This window comes from Vanessa cardui, chromosome 22 (genome assembly GCF_905220365.1).
Source record: "Vanessa cardui chromosome 22, ilVanCard2.1, whole genome shotgun sequence".
NCBI lineage: Eukaryota > Metazoa > Arthropoda > Insecta > Lepidoptera > Nymphalidae > Vanessa > Vanessa cardui.
Genome location: NC_061144.1, coordinates 2,320,810 through 2,346,318, shown reverse-complemented (window position 1 = coordinate 2,346,318; position 25,509 = coordinate 2,320,810). Strand labels below are relative to the sequence as shown.

At 34.5% G+C, this 25,509-nt stretch overlaps 2 protein-coding genes across 5 annotated transcripts in view; one reads left to right on the top strand and one right to left on the bottom strand.

Moving 5' to 3' along the window:
- LOC124539261 (flocculation protein FLO11) overlaps positions 1-25,509 on the bottom strand; it is a 218,334-nt gene that overhangs the window by 33,769 nt on the left and 159,056 nt on the right. For all 4 annotated transcript variants that reach the window (XM_047116583.1, XM_047116581.1, XM_047116582.1 and 1 more), the window contains exons 4-9: positions 10,100-10,184; positions 8,982-9,198; positions 6,645-6,761; positions 4,956-5,063; positions 2,349-2,496; positions 434-534 (exon numbers count right to left, since the gene is read on the bottom strand). In XM_047116583.1, the coding sequence (XP_046972539.1) occupies positions 434-534; positions 2,349-2,496; positions 4,956-5,063; positions 6,645-6,761; positions 8,982-9,198; positions 10,100-10,184 (776 nt within the window). The remainder of the gene's footprint in view (positions 1-433; positions 535-2,348; positions 2,497-4,955; positions 5,064-6,644; positions 6,762-8,981; positions 9,199-10,099; positions 10,185-25,509) is intronic.
- On the top strand, positions 16,665-24,260 carry LOC124539267 (phenoloxidase-activating enzyme-like). Its single transcript, XM_047116589.1, has 6 exons — positions 16,665-16,780; positions 20,464-20,553; positions 21,787-21,919; positions 22,594-22,793; positions 23,094-23,251; positions 23,972-24,260. Exons 1-6 carry the CDS (start codon positions 16,714-16,716, stop codon positions 24,245-24,247), a joined length of 924 nt encoding a protein of 307 aa, XP_046972545.1. The 5' UTR covers positions 16,665-16,713; the 3' UTR covers positions 24,248-24,260.

Here is a 25,509-nt window from a genome sequence, read left to right as displayed (position 1 = left end):
AATAAATAATCAAAAAAAATATATATATATATATATATTATAAACAAATAACTTACATCGGAACATATAAGACCATACGAATTGAAAACATTCAACATTTCATTGCATTAACTCGATTAAAAAGACAGTTTTTTTTTAATTATTTTAATATAATCCATTCCACGAGTCAAACTCCACGGGAATAAAATACTCGTAGCTCATTGGTCGATACGCGACGCTACAGATAAGCGAAAACAAATCAGATACTTAGACAATCCTTACACATAATTTGACTTAAGAAGGTCATGTATATTAAACCAATGAGTATTGTACACTATTTCTCTTGGGAGCTCGTTTCGTGGAATGAACTTAAATCAAATCTTTTCAAGTGTAGTGTGTGTTTCGCCGTATATATATATATATATATATGTCTGATATCATATAGGTTACTGACCTGAGATAGCCCCCTGAGGGAGTCCGGTGCGGGAGTAGGAGTGACGCCCGAGGATGCACTCGATATGGGAGTAGAACAACTAACCGTTGATCCTGACACGCCTGAAATAAACAAAAAGGTCATATAATGTTTTGATTGTTGCAGTTCTTACGACCAAATCATTTTTAATAAGTTGTGTGTTTCTTGATGATATTTGTCTCGTAACAACCACTAAAACCTAATACGAAAACAAAAGAATACATTTTTTTTATGTTATAGGTAGGCAGACGAGCACATGGGCCACCTGATGGTAAGTGGTCACCATCGCCCATAGGCAATGACGCTGTAAGAAATATTAACAATTCCTTACATCGTCAATGTGCCACCAACCTTGGGAACTAAGATGTTATATCCCTTGTGCCTGTAGTTACACTGGCTCACTCACCCTTCAAACCGGAACACAACAATACTGAGTACTGTTATTTGGCGGTAGAATAACTGATGAGTGGGTGGTACCTATCCAGACGGGCTTGTACAAAGCCCTACCACCAAGTAAATCATATCAACATCATATCAATCAACTATAAATCTGAAGCGATTTGTGATTTGTTTGGAAAATTTGAATCAATAAATATTTATCTGCCTACTACTTTTTTTTATTAGAAAATCGAATCTTTTGATTCTGTTTTACAATTTTATATGATAGTACAGCTTTTCAGGCTACAACCCACTAACTAAACATTTCACTGCCAAATATGAATACTTAGAAAAACAACAACAGCCTGTAAATTGTCACTTCTGGGCTAAAGGCCTCCCCTCCCTTTGAGGAGAAGGTTTGGAACATATTCCACCACGCTGTTCCAATGCGGGTTGGTGGAATACACATGTGGCAGAGTTTCTATGAAATTTGTCACATGCAGGTTTCCTCAAGATGTTTTCCTTCATCGCTGAGCACGAGATGAATTATAAAGACAAATTAAGCACATTAATCAGCGGTGCTTGCCTGGATTTGAACTCGCAATCATCGTTTAAGATGCACGCGTTCTAACCACTGGGCCATCTCGACTCATACTTAGAACTGTCGAGTTTAAATTAACTTGGCGCTTACGCAACTTCGTACGCAACGGTTCATCAGAGTTGCTAGCTAAAATTGATCCTATTTTGATGGGAAGTCAACAAAAGCCACTGTAACCCTGTTCCCTTAGACTAGTTATGCATTTCGAGATCAGGGAGGTTCATATTCCCCTCAGTACCAATGTCTAACGGAGGGCGATGACGTCACCAAGAGCCCTACTTGCCAGTCTGTAGATAGTACTCCAAAGTTTATTATAGCAATTTTTAACGTCATTCAAACGTAAGCATGCGTTCATTAACGCAACATGTTTTTCCTGTTTGTTACAAATTTATTATTAGATAGTATCATGAAATGTAATTTCCATTCTATATTAATCCCTGTTGAATGAAGGTCTGAGCCGAGATGGCTCAGTGTTTAGCACGCGTGCATCTTAACCGATGATTGCGGGTTCAAACCCAGGCAAGCACCACTGAATATTCACGTGCTTAATTTTAGTTTATAATTCATCTCGAGCTCGGCGGTGAAGGCAAACATCGTGAGGAAACCGGCATGTGTCTAGTTTCAACGAAATTCTGCCACATATGTATCCTTGAACCCGCATTGGACCAGCGTAGTGGAATATGCTTCAATCCTTCTCCTCAAAGGGAGAGGAGGCCTTGGTCCAGGTATGGGAAATTTACAGGATGTTAATGAATGTAATGTAATTGTGATGCCGTGAAGACTAGGGACTCATTCCGTTACGCAGATCCAAGTATTCTTCGGTTAAAATTTTCGTTTTCCAACGATTTGAAGGTATGGCTAAGGCTCTTAATGTATGGCCATTGTTATTGCTGTCTCGCTCATGCATTCTCGCAAACTTACCGTGTTGATCGGAACATTGGCTGGTTAGAGATGAGATGGAGGTGAGCGAGGACTTCCGGCTGCCCAGGCGAGATGACGCTGAGGGCGAGTGGGGGGCGGATCCCCCCTCCGCCCATCCGCTATAGCAAGACTTGATATCGCATATAACCTGTGGTAAGACAAAATAAACATATAATAATAATATATTACTTATTGTACACCAAGATAAGTACAACACAGGTAATAAATATAACAAAATAAAGCATGGCACAAAAGGCGGCCTTATCGCTGAAGAGCGATCTCTTCCAGGCAACCTTGGGGCAGAGGAAAAAGAAATTTTTTTTAATGGAATATTCAATATACATACATACGAGTATATTTGTATTACATATTTTAATGATTTAACAAAAACATTATTTGTATTAATTACACTAATAAAAATACTGCCAACAATATGCCTACTACGTAATTTTCTAACTTTTGAGACTTCATTTAAGTAGACAAACACATAAGAATCGACCTTGTACAAAACTATATTAAACGTAAAGCTAACACTGGCTCGGAATATAGATTCTAGAATCTAGAATCGGCGAGAAACGAAGTAGTTACTTTTTTCCAACTACAAAAGTTATGTCCATTAAATACAATTTTATACACCATATCCTAAGGAAGTCAAGAAGTTTTAGCTCAGCGTTTTATTTATTTTTATCATCTATATAATCTTGTATTTGATATATACGGAATATGTTTTTTCCACAAACGATTTCAATGTAAGAATCGGCAACGACAAAAATATCTGCGGATTTATTAGAGAAAGGAATACCTGTCCCCAAAATGGGGATTTTGTCATCATTTTCAAGTTTCAAGTTTTCAACACAATGTGGAACAAATAATACATCTTTTTGGTGGGACTTTTTAGATATTTTTGTTACTTTTAGTAACAAATCTAAATATAAGTGTAATTGTTGCCTTAATAACATTAAGAACCTTATAGTCAATACTTATTTTCACTAAAACATCTGAGCTTTGAAAAAAGCTTACATACTTTAAATATACATATTATTTCAAACTAATGAAATAAAAATATGTCTTAGTTTGGAAATGGCATTTAAATTTTTTATGTAACTGTATCTACAGGATGATTTCTTTTGTCGTGATTAAGAACTATAGTACATAATACGTAATATATAACAATACATAACGAATCTATAGCGTTACGTGGTTGTATGACTATTGCGTAAACAAAATATATAAAAAATCGATGACTCTTCGTGTATATTGAATAATTTCTAAAGTATTTTCCTCTTTACGTTTGGATTACAATGATTCAATATAAAGCCAATGACTTCTACTATTTTTCAGTTATTATTATTACTCATTAATTAATCCTGAATATAAGTAAATAAATAAATACTGGACAACATCACACACATTAGTGAGATCCCAATGTAGGTAACTAAAGTACTTGTTGAAATAAAACTAATTTTAACGGATTTGAATCGCGTATATTAATTATTTTTAACATCCTGATGTTTCGAGCACTTTACAGCATTCGTGGTCACGGGTAGACTGACAAACTTGTACTGTACTGGGTGTAGTACTTGTACTGGGTATAGTACTTGTGTTTTGGAATATCAGAAGTAACGAAAGTAACACAATACAACAGAAAAATAATGAACTATTTTCTACATCGACTCGTCCAGGAATCGAAACCGGGACTTCGGAGTGGCATACCCATGAAAACCAGTGTACACACTTACTTGGTACCTAGTAAGTTTTTTGCGGGCACGTCGAATGCCGATGCTACATCTAAGTTGTGTCGTACTATACCATTAGTGGCATACCCATGAAAACCAGTGTACACACTTACTTGGTACATAGTAAGTTTTTCACGCACGTCGAATGCCGATGCTACATCTAAGTTGTGTCGTACTATACCATTAGTGGCATACCCATGAAAACCAGTGTACACACTTACTTGGTACCTAGTAAGTTTTTTGCGGGCACGTCGAATGCCGATGCTACATCTAAGTTGTGTCGTACTATACCATTAGTGGCATACCCATGAAAACCAGTGTACACACTTACTTGGTACCTAGTAAGTTTTTTGCAGGCACGTCCAATGCCGATGCTACATCTAAGTTGTGTCGTACTATACCATTAGTGGCATACCCATGAAAACCAGTGTACACACTTACTTGGTACCTAGTAAGTTTTTTGCAGACACGTCCAATGCCGATGCTACATCTAAGTTGTGTCGTACTATACCATTAGTGGCATACCCACGAAAACCAGTGTACACACTTACTTGGTACATAGTAAGTTTTTTGCAGGCACGTCCAATGCCGATGCTACATCTAAGTTGTGTCGTACTATACCATTAGTGGCATACCCATGAAAACCAGTGTACACACTTACTTGGTACCTAGTAAGGTTTTCACGCACGTCCAATGCCGATGCTACATCTAAGTTGTGTCGTACTATACCATTAGTGGCATACCCATGAAAACCAGTGTACACACTTACTTGGTACCTAGTAAGTTTTTCACGCACGTCCAATGCCGATGCTACATCTAAGTTGTGTCGTACTATACAATTAACGCTTTATAGTATTAATTATATAAATACCTGTAGACTGGCAGCTGGTAGACTCCTCGGTTCGCTGGTCTGCCTTGACAGCTGTTCCGTTCCTTCCTGAAGATGACCGACCTCCGCTAACATTGCTACTTCACTCTCCTGAAACGAGTATAAATAAATACATAGGTCTATGCAACCATAACTAAATTATATGAAAAAAAAGTAAAGTAAAGTAACAGCCTGTACATTTCCCACTGCTGAGATAAGGCCTCCTCTTCCATTAAGGAGAGGGTTTGGAACATATTCCACCACGCTGTTCCAATGCGGGTTGGTGGCAGAATTTCGACGAAATTAGACACATGCAGGTTTCCTCACGATGTTTTCCTTCACCGCCGAGCACGAGATGAATTATAAACACTAATTAGCACATATATATAGTGGTGCTTGCCTGGGTTTGAACCAGCAATCATCGGTTAAGATGCACGCGTTCTAACCACTGGGCCAACGCAGCTAAATTATATGAAATAATAAAAAAAAAATAAGGATGTTATTTTTGTAATGTCTAAATGAAAAAATCTACTGAACCAATATACATTAAACTTATACGAGTAAATGCAGCGCAGTTTCACGTAAAATAAAATGTAGTAGTAGTAGTAGGAGTGTAGTGAAGCAAACTTCACTGATTTTTTAATTTCTTGACAATCTTCTGATTATCATGAATCACATCATCTTGAATAAATTGTAATGAAAATAAATTCTAACGAATGTTAGAGATAGAAATTTAATAAAAAGCCTTCCATTATCTAATCTTTAATTTTTTTATTTATTTTATGTAATAGGTTGGCGGACGAGCATATGTTCACCCATAGACAATGACACTGTAAGAAATATTAACTATTCCTTACATCGTCAATGCGCCACCAACCTTGGGAACTAAGATGTTATGTCCCTTGTGCCTGTAGTTACACTGGCTCACTCACCCTTCAAACCGGAACACAACAATACTGCGACTGTTGTTTAGCGGTAGAATATCTGATGAATGGGTGGTACCTACCCAGGTGGGCTTGCACAAAATCCTACCACCAAGTATCACAAATAAGAAGGCTTTTTGCATATTTTTAAAATAGAGTTACAGTTCAACAAGTTCGAATATGAATTCTTTATGACAACGATTCTTAAAGGAGCTAAACGACATTTACTGGATCTCTTTATTTATGTATCTATATATAAATATATACGCCTTTTTTGAACTGATGAGCAATGGCAGATTAACTTATCTAACTGGCTATTAGCCGTTCATTGGTCGCGCAATGCATAATCAGTTATCAACGACCAATCAAAGCCAACTTAGTTAAGCCAACTCTGATCAGAGTTTTCAGAAACTGAAGGATATATAAACTCAAACTCAAACTCAAATTCCTTTATTCAAGACGCATTACACTTACTTATTGATTGTCAAATAAACACTACCACCGGTTCGTAAAAAGGAACACCGTGACCTGAGAAGAACCGGCGAATGAAACTCAGCGGGTCTTTTTTTTTGTTATATTTTTTTGTCAAATTAATAAGTTACATACAGTAGTATTTGATTATCGTGGCGATCGTTTCATTCCCAAGGTGTGCTATCAAACATAAACTCGCTAATTGTATAGTAACGTTTTGCACGCAAGCGTTCCTTAACAATTTTTTTTTTTAATTTGATAACAGAAGCATTTTGAACGCTTTATAGGGCATACGTACCACCACGGGGTTGAGTAATGACACGAAGTGACAGAAGCGGCTTCTCTCTTCAATAAGAGCGGCCTTGACCGCCTTCTCCTCCATTTCTTCCAGCTGTTGTTTACGCTCTTGGACATCCTGAAGGAATCAATACAATGGCCATATTTTATACGAAACAAGATATAAATAATAAATAAATATGAGACAACATCACATACATTACTCTGATCCCAATGTAAGTAGCTGAAGCACTTGTGTTATGGAAATCAGAAGTAACGACGGTAACACAAACACCCAGACCCAAGACAACATAGAAAACTAATGATAATCTACATCGACGCAGCCGGGAATCGAACCCAGGACCTCGGAGTGGCATACCCATTAAACCGGTGTATACACCACTCGACCACGGAGGTCGTCAACGTCAATTGAATCAATAAATTGATTACTTTAATAGAAACACCATTCTTATTAATATGTATTTGTAAATCTATTCGTTATCGTAATTACATATCTTTAAATAATTGTGTAATGTTTATTTACGACTTCACATTAGCAGCTTTTTAAACTGTCAGCGTTTCTTTACTATATTGTCCATGTATTATATACAAAAACGGTAAGCGACTTTGTTTTATATTGTTTAAAGATTAATATAAGAATCTAGCTGCATAAAGTGTTCCATTATAAATGAACTATGGAAACGAGGAAGAATCATGCATAGAATCATTATCAACCTTAACAAATCACTTCGTATACATTTACATAATTTGATTATATATACAATTGTATACGAACAAGTTTGAATGCGCTAATGTATGATTGTATAGTACATCTCCAGTAATATCTTCTATGAAGGAAAATCAGTGTATTGAATATACACAAAATTCGTTTGGGAAAACCTTATGAACATCTTATTAAAACAATCTCGTAGATACCACACAACAACAACCTGTAAATTCCCATTGCTGGGCTAAAGGCCTCCTCTCCCTTCGAGGAGAAGGTTTGGAACATATTCCACCACGCTGTTCCAATGCGGGTTGGTGGAATACACATGTGGCAGAATTTTTATGAAATATGTCACATGCAGGTTTCCTCACGATGTTTTCCTTCACCGCTGAGCACGAGATAAATTATAAAGACAAATTAAGCACATGAATCAGCGGTGCTTGCCTGGGTTTGAACCCGCAATCATCGGTTAAGATGCACGCGTTCTACCCACTGGGCCATCTCGATCGTCTATCTGAGATATCACACACTAATCATAATTGTATTCTACTGATGATAGTTGATAAGGCAAATTAAATTGTGAGTCGAAATGGGACTTCCTGTTTGCTGGCCTTTTTCGATCTCCAAACTTTATTTTACACTAGCGACCTATAAAATATATTACAGAAATTGTTTCGGTCTCGCGTTTTTTATTTTGAACCATAATTATTGTTTAAATATGGACAAATGCAGTATTAAATCGCTTTTAATGAAATTTGAAGAAAAAAAAGAAGATTTTAATAGATACTTTTTTAAATATTTTTTGTAGTTGCACTTTCGTCTAATTATGAAAAAAAAAAAAACAAAAAAAATGGTTCACTTTTGCATTATGCATATGGGGATTACAATTATTGCACATAGTCATCCCAATTACCTCCTAACGGGATGCGTCAGATTACCAGTATATGTGGAGCAAAAAAAATGATTTTTTTAGTTGCAGTTTTAACAACATCAGAATCAGACCAGTTCTTTCCTAACAATTATATCTAGACAGAATTATCAAAATCAAAATATACTTTATACAAGTAGGCCTTTACAAGCACTTTTGAATCGTAATTTAACAACTATATTAAGTGACGCTACCAACGGATCGGAAAGTAGATTCTACCGACAAAAACCGGCCAGAATCTCAGTATAATAAGTTCTATAGGCTGGTTTATACCTGTTAAAACTATATTAATTGAAGCTACCAACGGATCGGAAAGTAGATTCTACCGACAAAAACCGGCCAGAATCTCAGTATAATAAGTTATACAGGCTAGTTTATACCTAGCTGTTAAAATTATATTAAATGAAGCTACCAACGGATCGGAAAGTAGATTCTACCGAGAAAAACCGGCAAGAAACTCGGTATAATAAGTTCTATAGGCTGGTTTATACCTGTTAAAACTATATTAAGTGAAGCTACCAACGGATCGGAAAGTAGATTCTACCAAGAAGAACCAGCAAGAAACTCAGTATAAAAGTTCTATAGGCTGGTTTATACCTGTTAAAACTATATTAAGTGAAGCTACCAACGGATCGGAAAGTAGATTCTACCGAGAAGAACCGGCCAGAAACTCAGTATAATAAGTTATATAGGCTGGTTTATACCTGTAGACACACGTCAGCCCGACGCTTGACGTCCGGTGTCGCTCTCCTCGCCTTCCTGGCGTGTCGCTGCGCGTCGTGCACGCGCCTGCGCAGTTCGGCGCGCGCACGCTTGCACTCGCGAGCGTGTTCGCGGCTAAGGGCGCCACCGCCGTTACAACCGCGGCGCCATTCGTCCGCTCGCTCGGACAGAGGCGTTATCAGACGTTCCATTAATGTACTGAAACGATTAAAATATATATTTTATAAAAGATTTTATCAGAAACTTTCATGATCTGACACATACGTCATACTGGAATTGTTACATTTTACAGTTAACAGTTTGAGATTTTAGACTCTTTAAAAGTAAATTTTACAAAACAAGTTACATAAAACCAAAAATCGCGCATGACCTCCTTTTTTATGGTATAGGTTGGCGGACGAGCATATGGGCCACCTGATGGTAAGTGGTCACCATTACCCATAGACAAGGACGCTGTAAGAAATATTAACTATTCCTTAAATCGTCAATGCGCCACTAACCTCGGGAACTAAGATATTATGTCCCCTGTGCCTGTAGTTACACTGGCTTACTCACCCTTCAAGGCGGAACACAACAATACTGAGTACTATTGTTTGGCGGTAGAATAACTGATGAGTGGGTGGTACCTACCCAGACGGGCTTGCACAAAGCCCTACCACCAAGTTCCTTAACTTCAATCTGACAATTTGAAATACAAATCTTCATTATATACTATTTACGATTTAAGATTAATTGTGTGAAAACTGAAACGGAAGTAAATTAGGAATCTCATAAAACTTGAGACAATTTATGTAATTGCGGACCATGAGCAATAATCATTAAAAACATTCGTGTCCTCATATCAATACAGAAGCAGTACACTTACTTATTATCAAATAAAACACTAATGATGGTCAGTATACTTTCCTATCCAGAATCATAAGCTTTGGATACGTCAAAGAAATCTTTCAAACGCCCTGTTTCCCCACCCAGAATTTCCTCTCTTACCCCAAGTTACATTCTCAGTACATGACTCTCCTTGCACATTTCTCTCATTTTCCTCAATCTTTATTTCAGTCTTACTCTTTCTTATAATAAATATAAAGTAAGATTAACTCACCCGATAAAAGTTTTCATCCTAGATTCTATAGCCCTGTGTCGTAAACATACTCGGGTGAGCGCTGTGCCGATTTCCTTTGTCGCTCCTGAAACAAAGAGACACTTTCGTTAATACGATAGAAATCAGCGTACATATCCTATCTATTCTGAGGCACTGAAAGCATAAACTCCACTTGAGATCTTTTGATCTGATCTGAGTAACAGCCTGTAAATTGCCCACTGCTGTGCTAATGGCCTCCTCTCCCGTTAAGGAGAGGGCTTGGAACATATTTCGCCACGCCGTTCCAATTCGGAATAAATAAACCGAATAAAAAAACCAAATATAAAATGCTTAAAATTTCATTAAATTCATAAATAGAAGTTAATCGTTTTTTATCACAATAATCTAACATACTTTAATCTTAATGAACGTATTTTTTAATGTCTTTAATCCTAAATAAATCTCTGCAAGGTACAGATAAAATATATTTATTTTTAAACATTAACAATTTCCATATCTTTACTCGACTGCCCAAAAAAGAACTATAAGGATTTCAGGGTTCTTATCCTTTCGTGAGTTTCTTTAAACCATCATAATTTTTAAATGTCTGTTTAATTGGTATCATTAGCTAGACTCCTTACATCACACCGAGTGAGTTAGCTTCTTTGTTAATTAATTATGCTATATATACGTTTTTTGTATATTATTTTATTTCTTTATGATTCACCGACGTGAATGCATTTAAGAGGGTAAATGCGACCTCGATCAGTGTCATTTTGAATAACTAATTGCTCAGACCTTAATTGACATGCCATTTTTTTTTTATCTCAAAATTTGTACGTTCGTCTATTTAGTAATAAATTATTCAACCGTAATATTTCATCTATTTATTTACCGTGGTCAAGCTTGAACGAACCACACGTGTGTATATATATATATATATATATATATATATATATATATATATATATATATATATATATATTACGCAAAAAGCTAGATAACTGCACAGTCCCAGGCGCGCTTTTTTCGATCACTCTCAGAATCTGAACGGACGGCAATCGGATTCCATCTGAGCAAAATTGATGCGCAAGACCAAATGACTACTTTACTTGCTTTTCTATGGTACGAGGAATTCACATCTTAATTATGTCCAAGTTGGTACTAAGAGAAAAACTCAATATCATTTTACTGGACTTATCCAAAATTTAAACCTAGAACCTCGGAATCTTCAGCTTTTTAGACTAGTATCACAATAAATAATGTATATACATACATATCTATAGAAATATCAATGATTAAGGCGTCGCTGCCATTGCATTGTGCGGAGGCCTTTGTATATGAAATAATCAATATATTGAACATTATCTAGACTTTAAGGTTCTATTGGAGGTCATACTAATATACATAAATAATAATAATAATGAATTTATTTCAGACTTACATCCATAGAAATTGTTAGTTACATTTAAAGTTAAGAACTATTGTTAGTATGTAAAATAAACATAAGAAAATACAACATAAATTAATTAAAACTAAATGATACTATCGGTCAGGTGTAGTTTGACCCACCAAACCATTAGTGGCGACTCCCACCTGTCAACAAAAACACTCAGCATTCCGCTAGAGGAACCCCTTATCCTAGCTAACATGGAGGCGCAGATAATAATAATAATAATACATTAATTTTGAACCTGACTCAAGATCTATTCACTCACGAAGGCGTTTACATGTTAAATTAAATATCTTGAAAGAAAATTTAAAAAAAAAAATTTTTTGCTTACCTTACTCTTAATCATCCCACACACTATAACTTGTAAGCGTGAGATTCACTTACAACCCTAAAGCACATCAATAATAAATGTCAATTCGTGGTTAGCGAATATACCTATCTACCTACCTATACGTGTCCCGGGTAGAATAACTGCATAAAGGACAATTTGACAGAGCCTTTACCTCACTCAGATCACCTCATCCAATTAACATTACAATTGGTTGAATTATATACGAACACAGAAGACAACCACAAAAAAAATCCACATAAAAATTTTGCAAAACAGGCAAAACAAATCGTCCGGCAAAAAAGTAAAGTCTTCGGAACAATCAGATATTATCATTAATTATACACATTTCGGATTGAAAATCTTAATGTGACGTACATTTGCAGTATCGAGTTGAATCAATTGACATTTATAATTACCATTTACGCTGACCCTGACCGTACAGGCGATGTGATATTTTAATATTATAACGAGAAATGAAACGTCATCGACGGTCTTATTCGAATAATAGATGCTTTTGTAATCGGATGGACTGTCTTTATGTACATATAGAGTAGCTGTGCCTGTGAATTCGAGCGCGTTTGAATATATCAAATGTTATTGTTGTAGCCTAAGTTACTCCTTAGTACATCAGCTATCTGCCAGTGAAAGTCTCATCAAAATCGGTTCAGTCGTACCAGAAATTAGCCGGAACAATCAGACAGACATACAAAAAACTAAAAAAATGTATAATGTATATGTGTGTATACGAACACACATATGCATTTAGTAGAAAGCGGTTATTTTAATATAACAAACAGACACTCCAATTTTATTATATGTATAGAAGATATATCTTTGTAGTACATACTATAAACCTACCCAAGTATCACACAAACATCATCTTTTATACTACAAACCAGCAATACTTAGTATAATTATTTCGGGTATGAGGGTGAGTAAGTTAATGCAAGTAAAGTCACAAGAGAGATAACATATCTCCTACGATAATAAGGGAATGGTCTATATTTCTTAGATCGCTAATATTAGTAGTGATTTAATAAACGAAACTATGTTTTTATATGAGCAAAGTAAATTCTATTTTAAAATGAAAATGAGAAAAAAGAAAATCTCCTAAGCAAACGCTTGTTCATTATAAGTCCGTAATATATGAATGGAAGCTTTTTGTGTATCTATAAGTAAAAAAACAACAACAAAACAACAAAATGAAATGACAACGGCAGCCTTGCTTGCCGTTATCAACGGACATCTTTGCCAATATCGATCTAGAGGATTCTAGAGGATTTTGTAGATGATAAAAAAGCTTGGAGTTAATACCTAATGACTTCCGGGCAGGATAGATTATATACATATACAATTGTATTTAACTAATACGGTTGTATTTTTTAAATGTTGAAAAAGTGTAACTACTGAGTTTCTTGGCGGTTCTTCTCGAAAGAATCTACTTTCCTAACCGGTGGTAGCTTCACTTAATTGTTTCAAAACAAAATTTAACGATTCAGAAGTGTTTGTAGAAGTCCACTTGATTTAAGTTTCTTTTGATTTTGATCAGAGCTCAATCTTTCTCCTTAAGCCTCAATAATATATCCGAAATTAAGATAAACAACAGATAAAACGTGATTTTAGTCGCGATAGTAATCACATCAAGCGCTGATAAATTTCAAATGAAAACAAAAACATGTGACGCGCACATTGATTCGGATCAACCAGTTCTAATACAATATATAAAAGTCGATGGTTGATTTGTCCATACATACATACATCCCTTTAGTTAATTGATTACGTCATACTAGTCGTGGTAAGTGGTTTCGATCGCTTTCAAGCATGAAACTTTCGTACTAAAATTCATTGAACTTGGTTCAGCAGTTTGAAAGAGCAAGAGTTTACTTGGTGGTAGGGCTTTGTGCAAGCCCGTCTGGGTAGATACCACCCACTCATCAGTTATTCTACCGCCAAATAACAGTACTCAGTATTGTTGTGTTCCGGTTTGAAGGGTGAGTGAGCCAGTGTAACTACAGGAACAAGGGACATAAAATCTTAGTTCCCATGGTTGGTGGCACATTGACGATGTAAGGAAAAGTTAATATTTCTTACAGCGTCATTGTCTATGGGTGATGGTGACCACTTACCATCAGGTGGCCCATATATATGCTCGTCTGCCAACCACATAAAAAAGTCACACAGACATACCCAGGCATTTATAATATAAATATATATTAGGATATATTGTTGGAGATATAGCTTAAGTCAACATAGTCCGAAACAATATGGTAGTCCGGAGTTCGAATGTTTAGTCGAGCATAACGAAAACGCTGCAAGCAAAACGATTACTGATAAACCTTATGTTGAGATATGTAGATCTTCCATACATATACGTGATCAGCTTGGTCTTACTTTGATAAAAAAATGTGAGACTTTCATGCTATTAGAAATTCTAGAATAGAACGAGGCGATCTCATCCCCTTGAATATTATTTTGAATGCCACGTCCTGGTATTCCGTGGAAAATGAAAAACAATCGAAATATATTTTATTTAAATAAATTACACGATTAACTAATAATATTACATCAAATTTGTTCCAAAACATTAGGAAAAATGTTTTATAAACAAAATATTAATCCTTCCACAAACAAAAACAATATTTTTCTCCATAATTGATTCCAAAAAAGGAGATATATTGTTTTAAAATAACTACCCAACAAAATAATTATAAAATACTACTAAATTATACCTACATAATGCAATAATAAGACCAAGTACTTTTTCCTGACCTTTTTAATGTTCTCAGGTTATACAAATATTCTACGACAAAAGCCAGTAGTATCCTTGTGTATAGATTGCCAAAAGTTGTATAAAAAAAATAAAAACAAGCCTTGTCTTTAGATCTTACTGCTCGACCGATCTTCCCATCCCATCTGTTAAAGGTCATTGAACTTTCTTCCAAGCACACCTGTTTGCTAATCGATGAAACGATAATTTTATTGCAACCTTATATTAATTCTTATCTTCATCTAAAATAAACCGTATTTCGATAAAATCGTAGTATTTAATGCGAATTAAAAACACGTTCTACGTTGATACATTTTTATGAGTTTTCATAATCTTTGTTATAAATCTATCTGATTTCTAGTAATGAGAAGAAACTATTTATTTGTTTTTAAGATTTTAAACTGTAACTAAAACGGTAAAAATTAATAATCTAATTGACGATCAATATGTTCAATTAAACGTAATAAAAATGCATGAATACTTGAAGTTTTTTTAATACTTCATTAATTTATTATCCCACTTCTTAAGAGAGAAAGCTTCCTTAGTTAACAACGCTTCTTTAGTTAGTAACACAAGTTACACAATACACAATACAATGACTATAAATAGTAGTAAATCCCGTGAACAAGACATTTGTAGATAAAGCCGAGATACACCAAATAAAAACATAGTAAATATATCGTTTCAGACACTTGCAGCCGAGACGGCCCAGTGGTTAGAACACGTGCATCTTAACCGATGATTTCGGGTTCAAACCCAGGCAAGCACCACTATATCTATGTGCTTGATTTGTGTTTATAATTCATCTCGTGCTCGGCGGTGAAGTAAAACATCGTGAGGAAACCTGCATATGTCTAATTTCACTGAAATTCTGCCACATGTGCATTCCACGAACCCACATTGGAACAGCGTGGTGGAATATGTTCCAAGATCTCTCTCCTTAAATGGAGAGGAGGCCATTAGCCCAGCAGTTTGAAATTTACAGGCTGCTACTTTTTTTGAGACACTTGCAATAAAAAAAATGTTGTTAATTCAAAATCTAATACGATGACGTTATTATTTTATAAACAGGAACGAAAAGCAATAGTGCTTTTTGCCCTACATATTCCCTTTTGATGATATATTCAATTGGTCTTAGGAATTCAAGCGATCCATAGCGAGCCTTCGGTTAGGAACAACTCACGCATCATCGAAGGGTAAGTGAGCCCATAACTACAGGAACAAGTACAGGCACGAGTTAGTGGCGCAATGACGTACCGAATGATTAATATTTCTTTAAAGAATAAAAATAATAGATAATAGTAACCACGTACAATGAGGCGGTCAATTTATTGAAAAAGAGTAACTACTGAGTTTCTTGCCGGTTCTTCTCGGTAGAATCTACTTTCCGAATCGGTTAAAAAGCTTCACTTAATTGTAAAATGACGATTCAAAAGTGCTTGAAAAAGCCCACTTGAATAAAATATATTTTGATTTTGATTTTGTCAATCCGCCTAACTTATACCATAAAATATGGTTCACGACTACTATAAGCATTGCCAGTTATACCTATAACCACTTTTTCCATAACTTATCCACTGCTAGCAGGAGCTGAACTAAACTTCCTACCCGGCCAGATTTTGCTAACAATTAAAATATACCAACAAACAATTCAATTATTCTGCAACCACATCGACCAAATGTGTTCTGCCGTGTTCTGTTTTAAATAATGGATACTATTTAAAACAGGAATTTAAGTAGATAGCTCTAATTTTATTTTTTATCAGCCGTTTATCTTTATCACCAGCCTGCACTATCCATAAAGAATAAAGTAGCTCATGGAATAAGGACGCATCAACGAACTCACTTTCGCATTCACATAAGGGATTTTTAAATTAAGAATCTGATAGCTTATCATGTGTGGGTTATATGAGAGATACGTCTATATGGTAATGAGCGATCGAGTATCGTCGAAACCTTTCGTTAGCCGTAGTGCAATAACTTATCCGATGTTGATGTTTTTTTCAAGTGATATAAAAAACATGATGGGCTTCATATGTGCGTTAGTCGGAGATAGACGTCCGCGCCGGTTGGACGAGTAGGAAATGTCATCGCAAATGAGTCACATCCTAGTTTTGACGTTCGTGTCTGCTTTCTGCGCTGCTCTCGCAGGTAAGTGAAGCTTAGAGTTAGGCTTTATAATATTTCCCTACCAATACGCCCCTCACGATTTTCAATGTTTATTTTTGTCAACTACCTTCATTTTATGGTTTAAGTTTTTGCCAAATTTAAGTACAATTTTTCGATGTAATTTCTATTTATTTTAAATACATATGTTAATAAGTGTGTAAGTTAAGCAATTAGATCAATAGGCACCTGTTTAAATTCAAAAACAAATACATAAATGATTTTCTTTTCTACTGATACAATCTTTTACATGTTTTAGTTAATTACTAACATATAAAAACAATAAATATCTTAATTAACTTTGTCTGTCTGTCGCTCTTTCACGACCAAACCAATGAACTGAATTGGATGAAATTTGATGTGAAACAAACATGAACTCCAAGTCTTTTTTTTCTGACAACCAACGCGAGTGAAGCGGGCTACATCTATTTTTATAATTCTGGTTATTAAATCTTTAAATTTAGTACTGTGTCATTTGTATCGAACGTTTCTGTGTGTAGAAAACTCGTTCATTCATTGCTATTTCGTTCGATAATCATTTCCATAAAAATGGCAAATATCAGGTTTAATTTTAAATCTAAACGACTTTTACTGTTTCAATTAACTTATATTATAAATGCGAAAGTAACTATCGGATTCCTCTTTACGCTTAAACCACTAAACCTATTTAGATAGGTTTTATAGGCTCTTTTTAATTCACCCTTCTAAGGAGTAAAATAGGGGTGATTTTTTTGTCTTCTTTAGGTAAAGCTCTATAAATGTCCCGCGAGTACAGGATCAACCAGTAATATTTTTATTATATACACATATTAAATATCATAGCATAAATATGAATATTATTCCATTAAAAATGTTACAAGGATCGTGCACATATGCTAATGTATGTATAAATGCAAGAGACTCGGAATAATATTTGATCCAATAATCATGAATATATTTTCTAAACCTAGACTTTATACAAGACAATAATATTTAATTTTAGAGGTAATTTTATTATCTATTCATTATGTTTCAAATACGTTCCAGAAAACGTTCAAATAATATTCAATTGTAATATTTAAAGAAATCGTTACAGAGAGTTTACGCGCTAAAGTATATTACAGCACTAATGACTTCTTAGTTGATTACACCCATTGGGAATTAGATGATCGATTCTAGGCTTGTTCAAATACTAAAAATCAGTTTTCACTACATAGTATAAAACAAAGTCGCTATCTCTGTCCCTATGTCCCTATGTATGCTTAAATCTTTAAAACTACGCAACGGATGTAGATACGGTTTTTTAATAATAACAATAACAAGGACAATTTAGCAAAGTAACACTGATAATCTTAAAAGTTTCTAATGTGATGTCACATCAATGCAGCCGTGCGAAGTCGGGACGGGTCAATATTGCATTCAAACAGAATACATATCTTATCCTGCATGAAAATCATTTGATACAAACTCCACACTTTTATATACCTATATAATTAATTATCGAATTAATCCTAACATGTTATTGATTAATTCTATTCACACACCCAATAAATCAAATATTATATTAACATAATAAAACGTGAAAACTATATAGCACATCATAACAACAAACATATGTTTTTATTATGAAGCGATTGCAATAAAAACAAAAAATATATATGACTTAATCATCCGAGAAACATTTACATTGGAGGGAATTGTGTTAAAATATTCTTTGCAGTTCTTAATTGATTCTTGTTTCTAGTTTTTGCATAATATATGACGCACAATAAATGTAAAACATAATATAATTCCGTCTGGGACTGCTCACGGATCTCATCGATTCTATACCACAATTCACAAAAATAAATGATTTTTGTTTATAATAACGTATCAGAATCAAAACTACCAAAAAATTAATTAGATACTCTACGATAGTCACTGAATCCTTTTTGTCTAGAAGATTGAAGAGATAAATTTACCTGACTAACCAAATCGACTAAAGCTCGTCTTCAAAGACAGATAATATAAAAGATAAACGATTACATTCAGACAAACAAAAAAACAAAAGAATAAACAAATTATTTCAGTAGAGAAACTGTAGGCTCATTTTATCGAACCTACTAGCAAGTAGGATCGATTAATAGCAAGTAGCCATGAAAAATCCGCCCAAATTAAGTAATCACTGTATATTAAAGATTCATACCAAGAACAGTATACTTCTTCAACTACCGTGTAGTCCAAAAACGACATATAGACAATTTAAGTAGCAACAGTAACAAATCGTTTAGCTTTGAGGCTGTTTTAGTTGGTTTTTATTTAGTAAAATTTACATTTCGAACCGGTAATAGATTTGAAGATCTATCGATATATATATGCATAAAAAAATCAAATAGTTTATAATTCTATCTAGTATTAACACCATCATCATTTAAATCAATACAAAACATAATTACATTAAATTCACAAATCCGAGCTTCAAATGATTCAAATGCATACTCACTATCAAATTTATAACATAAATTTTCATTATCAACCTCATTCGACATCTCTGTTTCTTGTTCTTCAGACTCCATGAGATCACTAACTTCTATCATCACAGTTATCTCATGTTCAATTTCAGATTAATCAATATAATTCATTTTACTTGATTACTTTGCATCATTGAATCACCGTCTATTATTACAAATTATCAATATCATTTACATTTTAATGCAACATATACATAAATTAGATCATAATCATAGAACCAGTTCCACGCATGTTCTTAACAACAATTCTTCCTTTTTATGCCTGTGTTTATGTTGCATGTTTATTATTTATATTTATTTAATAACCAATTAAGATTGGCATTAAATTGATAAACATTTTATAGACGACATTCCGATATAAATCTATTATTCTAATGTTATTGTTGAATATTACTGACGTGGCTAAGGTCTTCATTGAGGTTTCACGAGGATAACTTTGAGGATGCTTTTAAATTGCAACATGACATACTCGTGGTATACGTACATATAAAAAAACCTCAATAATATTGTCTTATCATAAGATCACTGAGTCGAGATGGCCCAGTGGTTAGAACGCGTGCATCTTAACCGATGATTGCGGGTTCAAACCCAGGCAAGCACCGCTGATTCATGTGCTTAATTTGTCTTTATAATGCATCTCGTGCTCAGCGGTGAAGGAAAACATCGTGAGGAAACCTGCATGTGACAAATTTCATAGAAATTCTGCCACATGTGCCGCATTGAAATAGCGTGGTGGAATATGTTCCAAACCTTCTCCTCGAAGGGAGAGGAGGCCTTTAGCCCATCAGTGGGATTTTACAGGCTGTTGTTGTTGTAAAAGATCACTAAAAATTTATTTGCAATGTATAGAGCTGATTACCTTTTGACTGAAAAATTTTTACGTGATATATATTATCTTTAACAATGACAGTTAAAAAATTAAATTCGATTGTATTGAGCAAAAGCTGAAATAGTATAGAAAACGTATTTTAGATCATAATGTAACCATAAATTTAATGTTAGAAATTGAGAAATTGCTAATAACGATTAAAGGAAGAGGAACAAATACAGAACAGCAAATAACTTATTGTTACCCGTTCCGAACATACCGACGTCGCTTTTCGATATACAAAAAGAAGAATCCGTAAAAAAAAACATACCATGTACTATAGAATAACTTTTTAATGCAATAATGTGCAGTTTCAGACAAATGCGGACAGAGTGAAGAACCACCAAACCCCACATCAGAATGCTGCGGCTTAGATCTCGCTGATGACCATCGCAACACTAGTGAGTAAAAATATTGAATATTACTATATTAGCGACAGTCACGAGCATTGTCCATACACGAGAAATAAAACACCAAAATTAAACCAATACATACATTTCTGAACAACTATTTGATTCTTTATATAAATCTTTTTTTTACGGTATAGGTTGGCGGACGAGCATATGGGCCGCCTGATGGTAAGTGGTCACCATCACCCATAGACAAGGATGCTGTAAGAAATATTAACTATTCCTTACATCTTCAATGTGCCACCAACCTTGGGCACTAAGATGTTATGTCCCTTGTGCCTGTAGTTACACTGGCTCACTCACCCTTCAAACCGGAACACAACAATACTGAGTACTGTTATTTGGCGGTAGAATAACTGATGAGTGGGTGGTACCTATCCAGACGGGCTTGCACAAAGCCCTACCACCAAGAAAATCTCCCAGAAAGATTTTCATCGATTACTTAATAATAAGATAAATAAAAAAACAAAAACTATGGATAAATTTAAAGATCTATATTAATATAAAGGTAAAAGTAAATCTAACTGTCTCTCTGTTTGTCGCCACGAGCAAACCGATGAACCGAACTTGATGAAATTTGGTATGAAGGAGACATGAACTCCAAAAAAAGGAAGGCTAATTTTTGTGCTTAACACGTGACAACCAACACTCTAAAACGCGTGCGAAGCCTCGTGTCACTACTAGTCATCTATAACTGACCCTAGATATCCTTATTAATCCTCGCATAAAATACCAATCGAACGAGACATTGTATGTAAAGCTACCGCAACACAAATGCGATACGACCAAGCAAGATATATCATGCTGTAGTTTCAAAGCTTTACATTCATTCATACAGTGTGTCATTTGACTTAATTACTTTGGTATTTTCAATCGAAAATTAAACACAGTACGTACTTTTATTAATACTCAAATTTAAAGAAGTACATTTATCCTTCCTTATATTTAGTAGGAAAATATTATTACTTGAACTGTATTTTGAACGGCTATCTATCAATTTATACAAATATATTTATAGTTTTGACATAATAAAGAAGTTATTTCAATTATATGTTGAAACGGCATAATTCTCGTAAAAACATTCTAGGACACATAACACATATACGAAATACTGGTGCTATAATCGATGTAAAGCAAAATGTAAATTTTGAGAAGACTTAAGATACATTTTTACAAATTCCCTCGAGAAATCTTTAATTACATTACAAATTAAAAACCTTTCAGGTGGAGACGCGGCAATCAACCAGTTCCCTTGGCTAGCTCTGATTGAACACAACGAAGGCAGACTTACTTGCACCGGTGTTCTTATCAGCTCAAGATACGTATTGACAGCCGCTCAATGCCTATACCATGCTCCGTAAGTTTAAATAACAACGATTTTTATCATGATATTGAATTAAAAAAAAACCAAAGGACAATGTATTTAGACGCATGTTTTCTGTATAACATTTGCATACATAAATTATAAGCATTCCTTGATATATATTTTGACTGTTTACAATTTAATTAGGACAAAGGTTTGGTATAAAAATAACTATACCCTCATTTGTTACTTAGTCGAGACAAATATTTTTGCAAAATATTTGAAATGAAATCCAAAGTATTCCTCCTAAGCCTACCAAAAAGTGGATAGTTTATATGAAAGTAAAAAACAATCAACAAGTCTCAGGAAATATAAATAATTAGATTTGACGACCTCTGTGGTTGCGTGATGTGTACACCTGTTTTCATGGGTACGCCACTCCGAGGTCCCGGGTTCGATTAGAAAAAGTTCATTACTTTTTTTTCTATGCTGTCTTGGCTCTGAGTGTTTGTGGTACCGTCGTTACTTCTGATTTTCCATAACACAAGTGCTTTAGCAACTTACATTGGGACCATAGTAATGAATGTGATTTTGTCCAATATTTATTTATTATTAGATACGAAATATAATAATGATTCCTGTGAAAATTAAATTATAAAAATCACCCAAAAATATACAAAATGTTTTCTAAAAGGAGCACATAAATATTTCAATAAAATATGTTTCAGGAAAAACGTCCGTCTTGGCGAATACAATAAAACGAATTCCGGTCCAGATTGTCTATTTGTCGACGGGAAACAAGTTTGCAACGGCGGCGCCATAACGATACCAATCGAATCTGTTGTGTCGCATCCCGAGTTCAACTTGCCAAAATACCACGGCCACGACATCGCCATCATCAAACTAGCTAAACAAGTGCCTTTTAACGGTAAACTATCTACTACCATTTTGTAGGATATTTTTAAATTTATGGAAAATAAGAAAAATCATCAGCAAGCTCAATGGAAACATAACTTTTAATTTTAAATCTCTCTCCAATATTTTGCTCAAATGTTTGCTCAAATGTTTGCCAACACTATTATTACATTTTAAAGGTCCAGAACTATCCATGACTCTATAAATCCTTTAGTGATTATATCAGGTATTTGTCGAAGCAACATAGTGTATATTTTTCTCTCAGATTTAAGTTTACCTCTATATAAAGCGACTTATTTATCAACATTTCCAGAATTCATAAGGCCAATCTGTCTACCAACGTCCGACATCACCGCTTCACCACCCAATAACTTAAGATTGATCAACGCTGGCTGGGGCAGCAAACCTTCCAGCGACCGAGAAGACGATGTTGTAAAACATTACGTTGAATTACCATACATCCCTCTTAAGGTAAACAATATGAAAGAGTAGATTTACTAAGATACTAATAAGATACTAATAATAGTAGTAATCAAGGCTGCCGATTTCAGTACCGATTTCATACTATTTTATTCATAGGTCGTTCTTTTGTAATCTTTGTAATTACGGAATGTATAAACAAAAATATATTTTGAGATACAAACGCAATACGGAATATATCATGTTTGCTTTTAACAATTTAATGGATATCTAAGATTGTGTATATTCGAACTTGTACTGTGTATATTATGAATTTATTTTTCAGAAGTAGCGTTATTTATTTAAATGTCATTTTTACATAAGTTTCATTCAAAAATCTTAAATTATCACAGCCTAAATAAAATATATGCATAAAAAATAGTATAGTCGATAGCCAAAACTAGATTATCTTACTACTACATATAAGATAATTATCACGTACACGTATACACACACATTCACACAATCCAAATGAAACGTAACTGTCAGCGTTTAACCATCTTATCGCTGTTCGATCGAAGAATTGAAACGCATTGTAAACATTACAAATTAGTTAAAATATCCGTGAGCTACACTTCAGCTTAGGTTTATCTTGTAAAATACTCAATGGATCTGAATAGACGCAGTAACGTAACGTAAAGTAAAAAGGGTCATCTCAATAATACTGGACATATCTTTAAAATATCAAAACAACAATGTCTCTATATAGTGTCACATACATTTCTATTCCAGCGATGCAAGGAGATTTACAAACACGAAGAAAGACCAAACCGTGTCTCGGCGTCGGTCAATGAGAAGCACATTTGCGCGGGCGGCGAGCAGGGCCTCGATTCGTGTAGAGGAGACGGCGGTGGCCCATTGATGTCGGAAGAAGGTGGTCGTTACACACTAGCCGGAATCGTTAGTTTTGGACCAGTGCCGTGCGGTAGAAAGGGCGTACCAAGTGTCTACACGAAGGTCTATTCATACTTACCATGGATCAATAAAGTTATCTCATCTAGAGTGTAATAATACCAAAATACGTATGCGTTTGCTTGTGATAAAATATTTTTTAATCTCTTGGCTGGTTTAACCAGTACTTTTTTTTACAAATCGAATAATAAATATATTTAAAATTATTTGTTTTCTTTTTTTCATCAATTGATAATCTAGTTGTGCCTTAATGGGATCCAAAATTAAGTGTATTTTTCTAATGATGAGGGATATATATAGGGATATATCTATTATTCAAAACAATATTGGCAAGAAAGGACTTACTTTACTTTACTTGATGGAAATGTTGTGACTGACAAATTAAAAATGTACAATCTGTTTAAAAATCGAACAATCCTTTAAGACACAGGTAGTTAGATATGTAATAGGGTGTGACAATTTTCACATTCTGAATTTTAGAGACCAAAAAACAAATCGTATCTTAGAGAGATTAAATTTTCGACGAGCTGTAAGAGAGTATAAGTTAGATTGTTAAGTAAATAAAGAAAATAATTGCAAATACACCTTACACCTCCAATCTTAAATACAAGCTATAGCACAAACGCCTACTTAATTAATTGTAATGTTAATTTTGAATTTCCAGTAATCGCTTTGTCGAAGTGAAATTCCATTTTACCACAATTATGTTTATTCAAGCTCATGTTATTGTTTGAATAGAATAAATATATATATTATAGTGCACGTGTATGACGCAAATATTCTTATAAACGGATATAATCTGAAAAAAAAATGCAGACACAGGATAATAGATTTTTAACTTCGCGCAATTACACTTTCAGCCAATACATGACAAGCATCAATAGACGGACCAATCACGTGCAGCCTCGGCATTTCCGGGTCCTTCATTCCTCCAATGACGTTTATAACTCATGCCGCTTACTATGCACACACTTTCGACTTCCAGGATGCGGAATGTTTCTAAGTATGTTTAAGACGAATAACTAGATTAACATTTTTAAGTCCAACCTGGGAGTTTCAATAAAAAAATCGGGTTCAGGCTTATAGCCAACAACATTAAGGACTTTTACGTAATATTTATATTCCAAATAAGGTATCATAAAGTCTAATTTTTCGCACAAACCAAATATAATGAACATATAATGTCATAAAATAACGGAATATCTTTGTAAGCCTCGCTTCATACCATTGCGTCAGTAAAAGGTACTTTTCTTTTAAATGACGGGGAATTACTTAAATTAAATGGATTGCTACGATTCCATTCATCTGATGAGTAACAAGCGGATTAAAGTTCAGCTCAATTATGTACGTGAATGAGC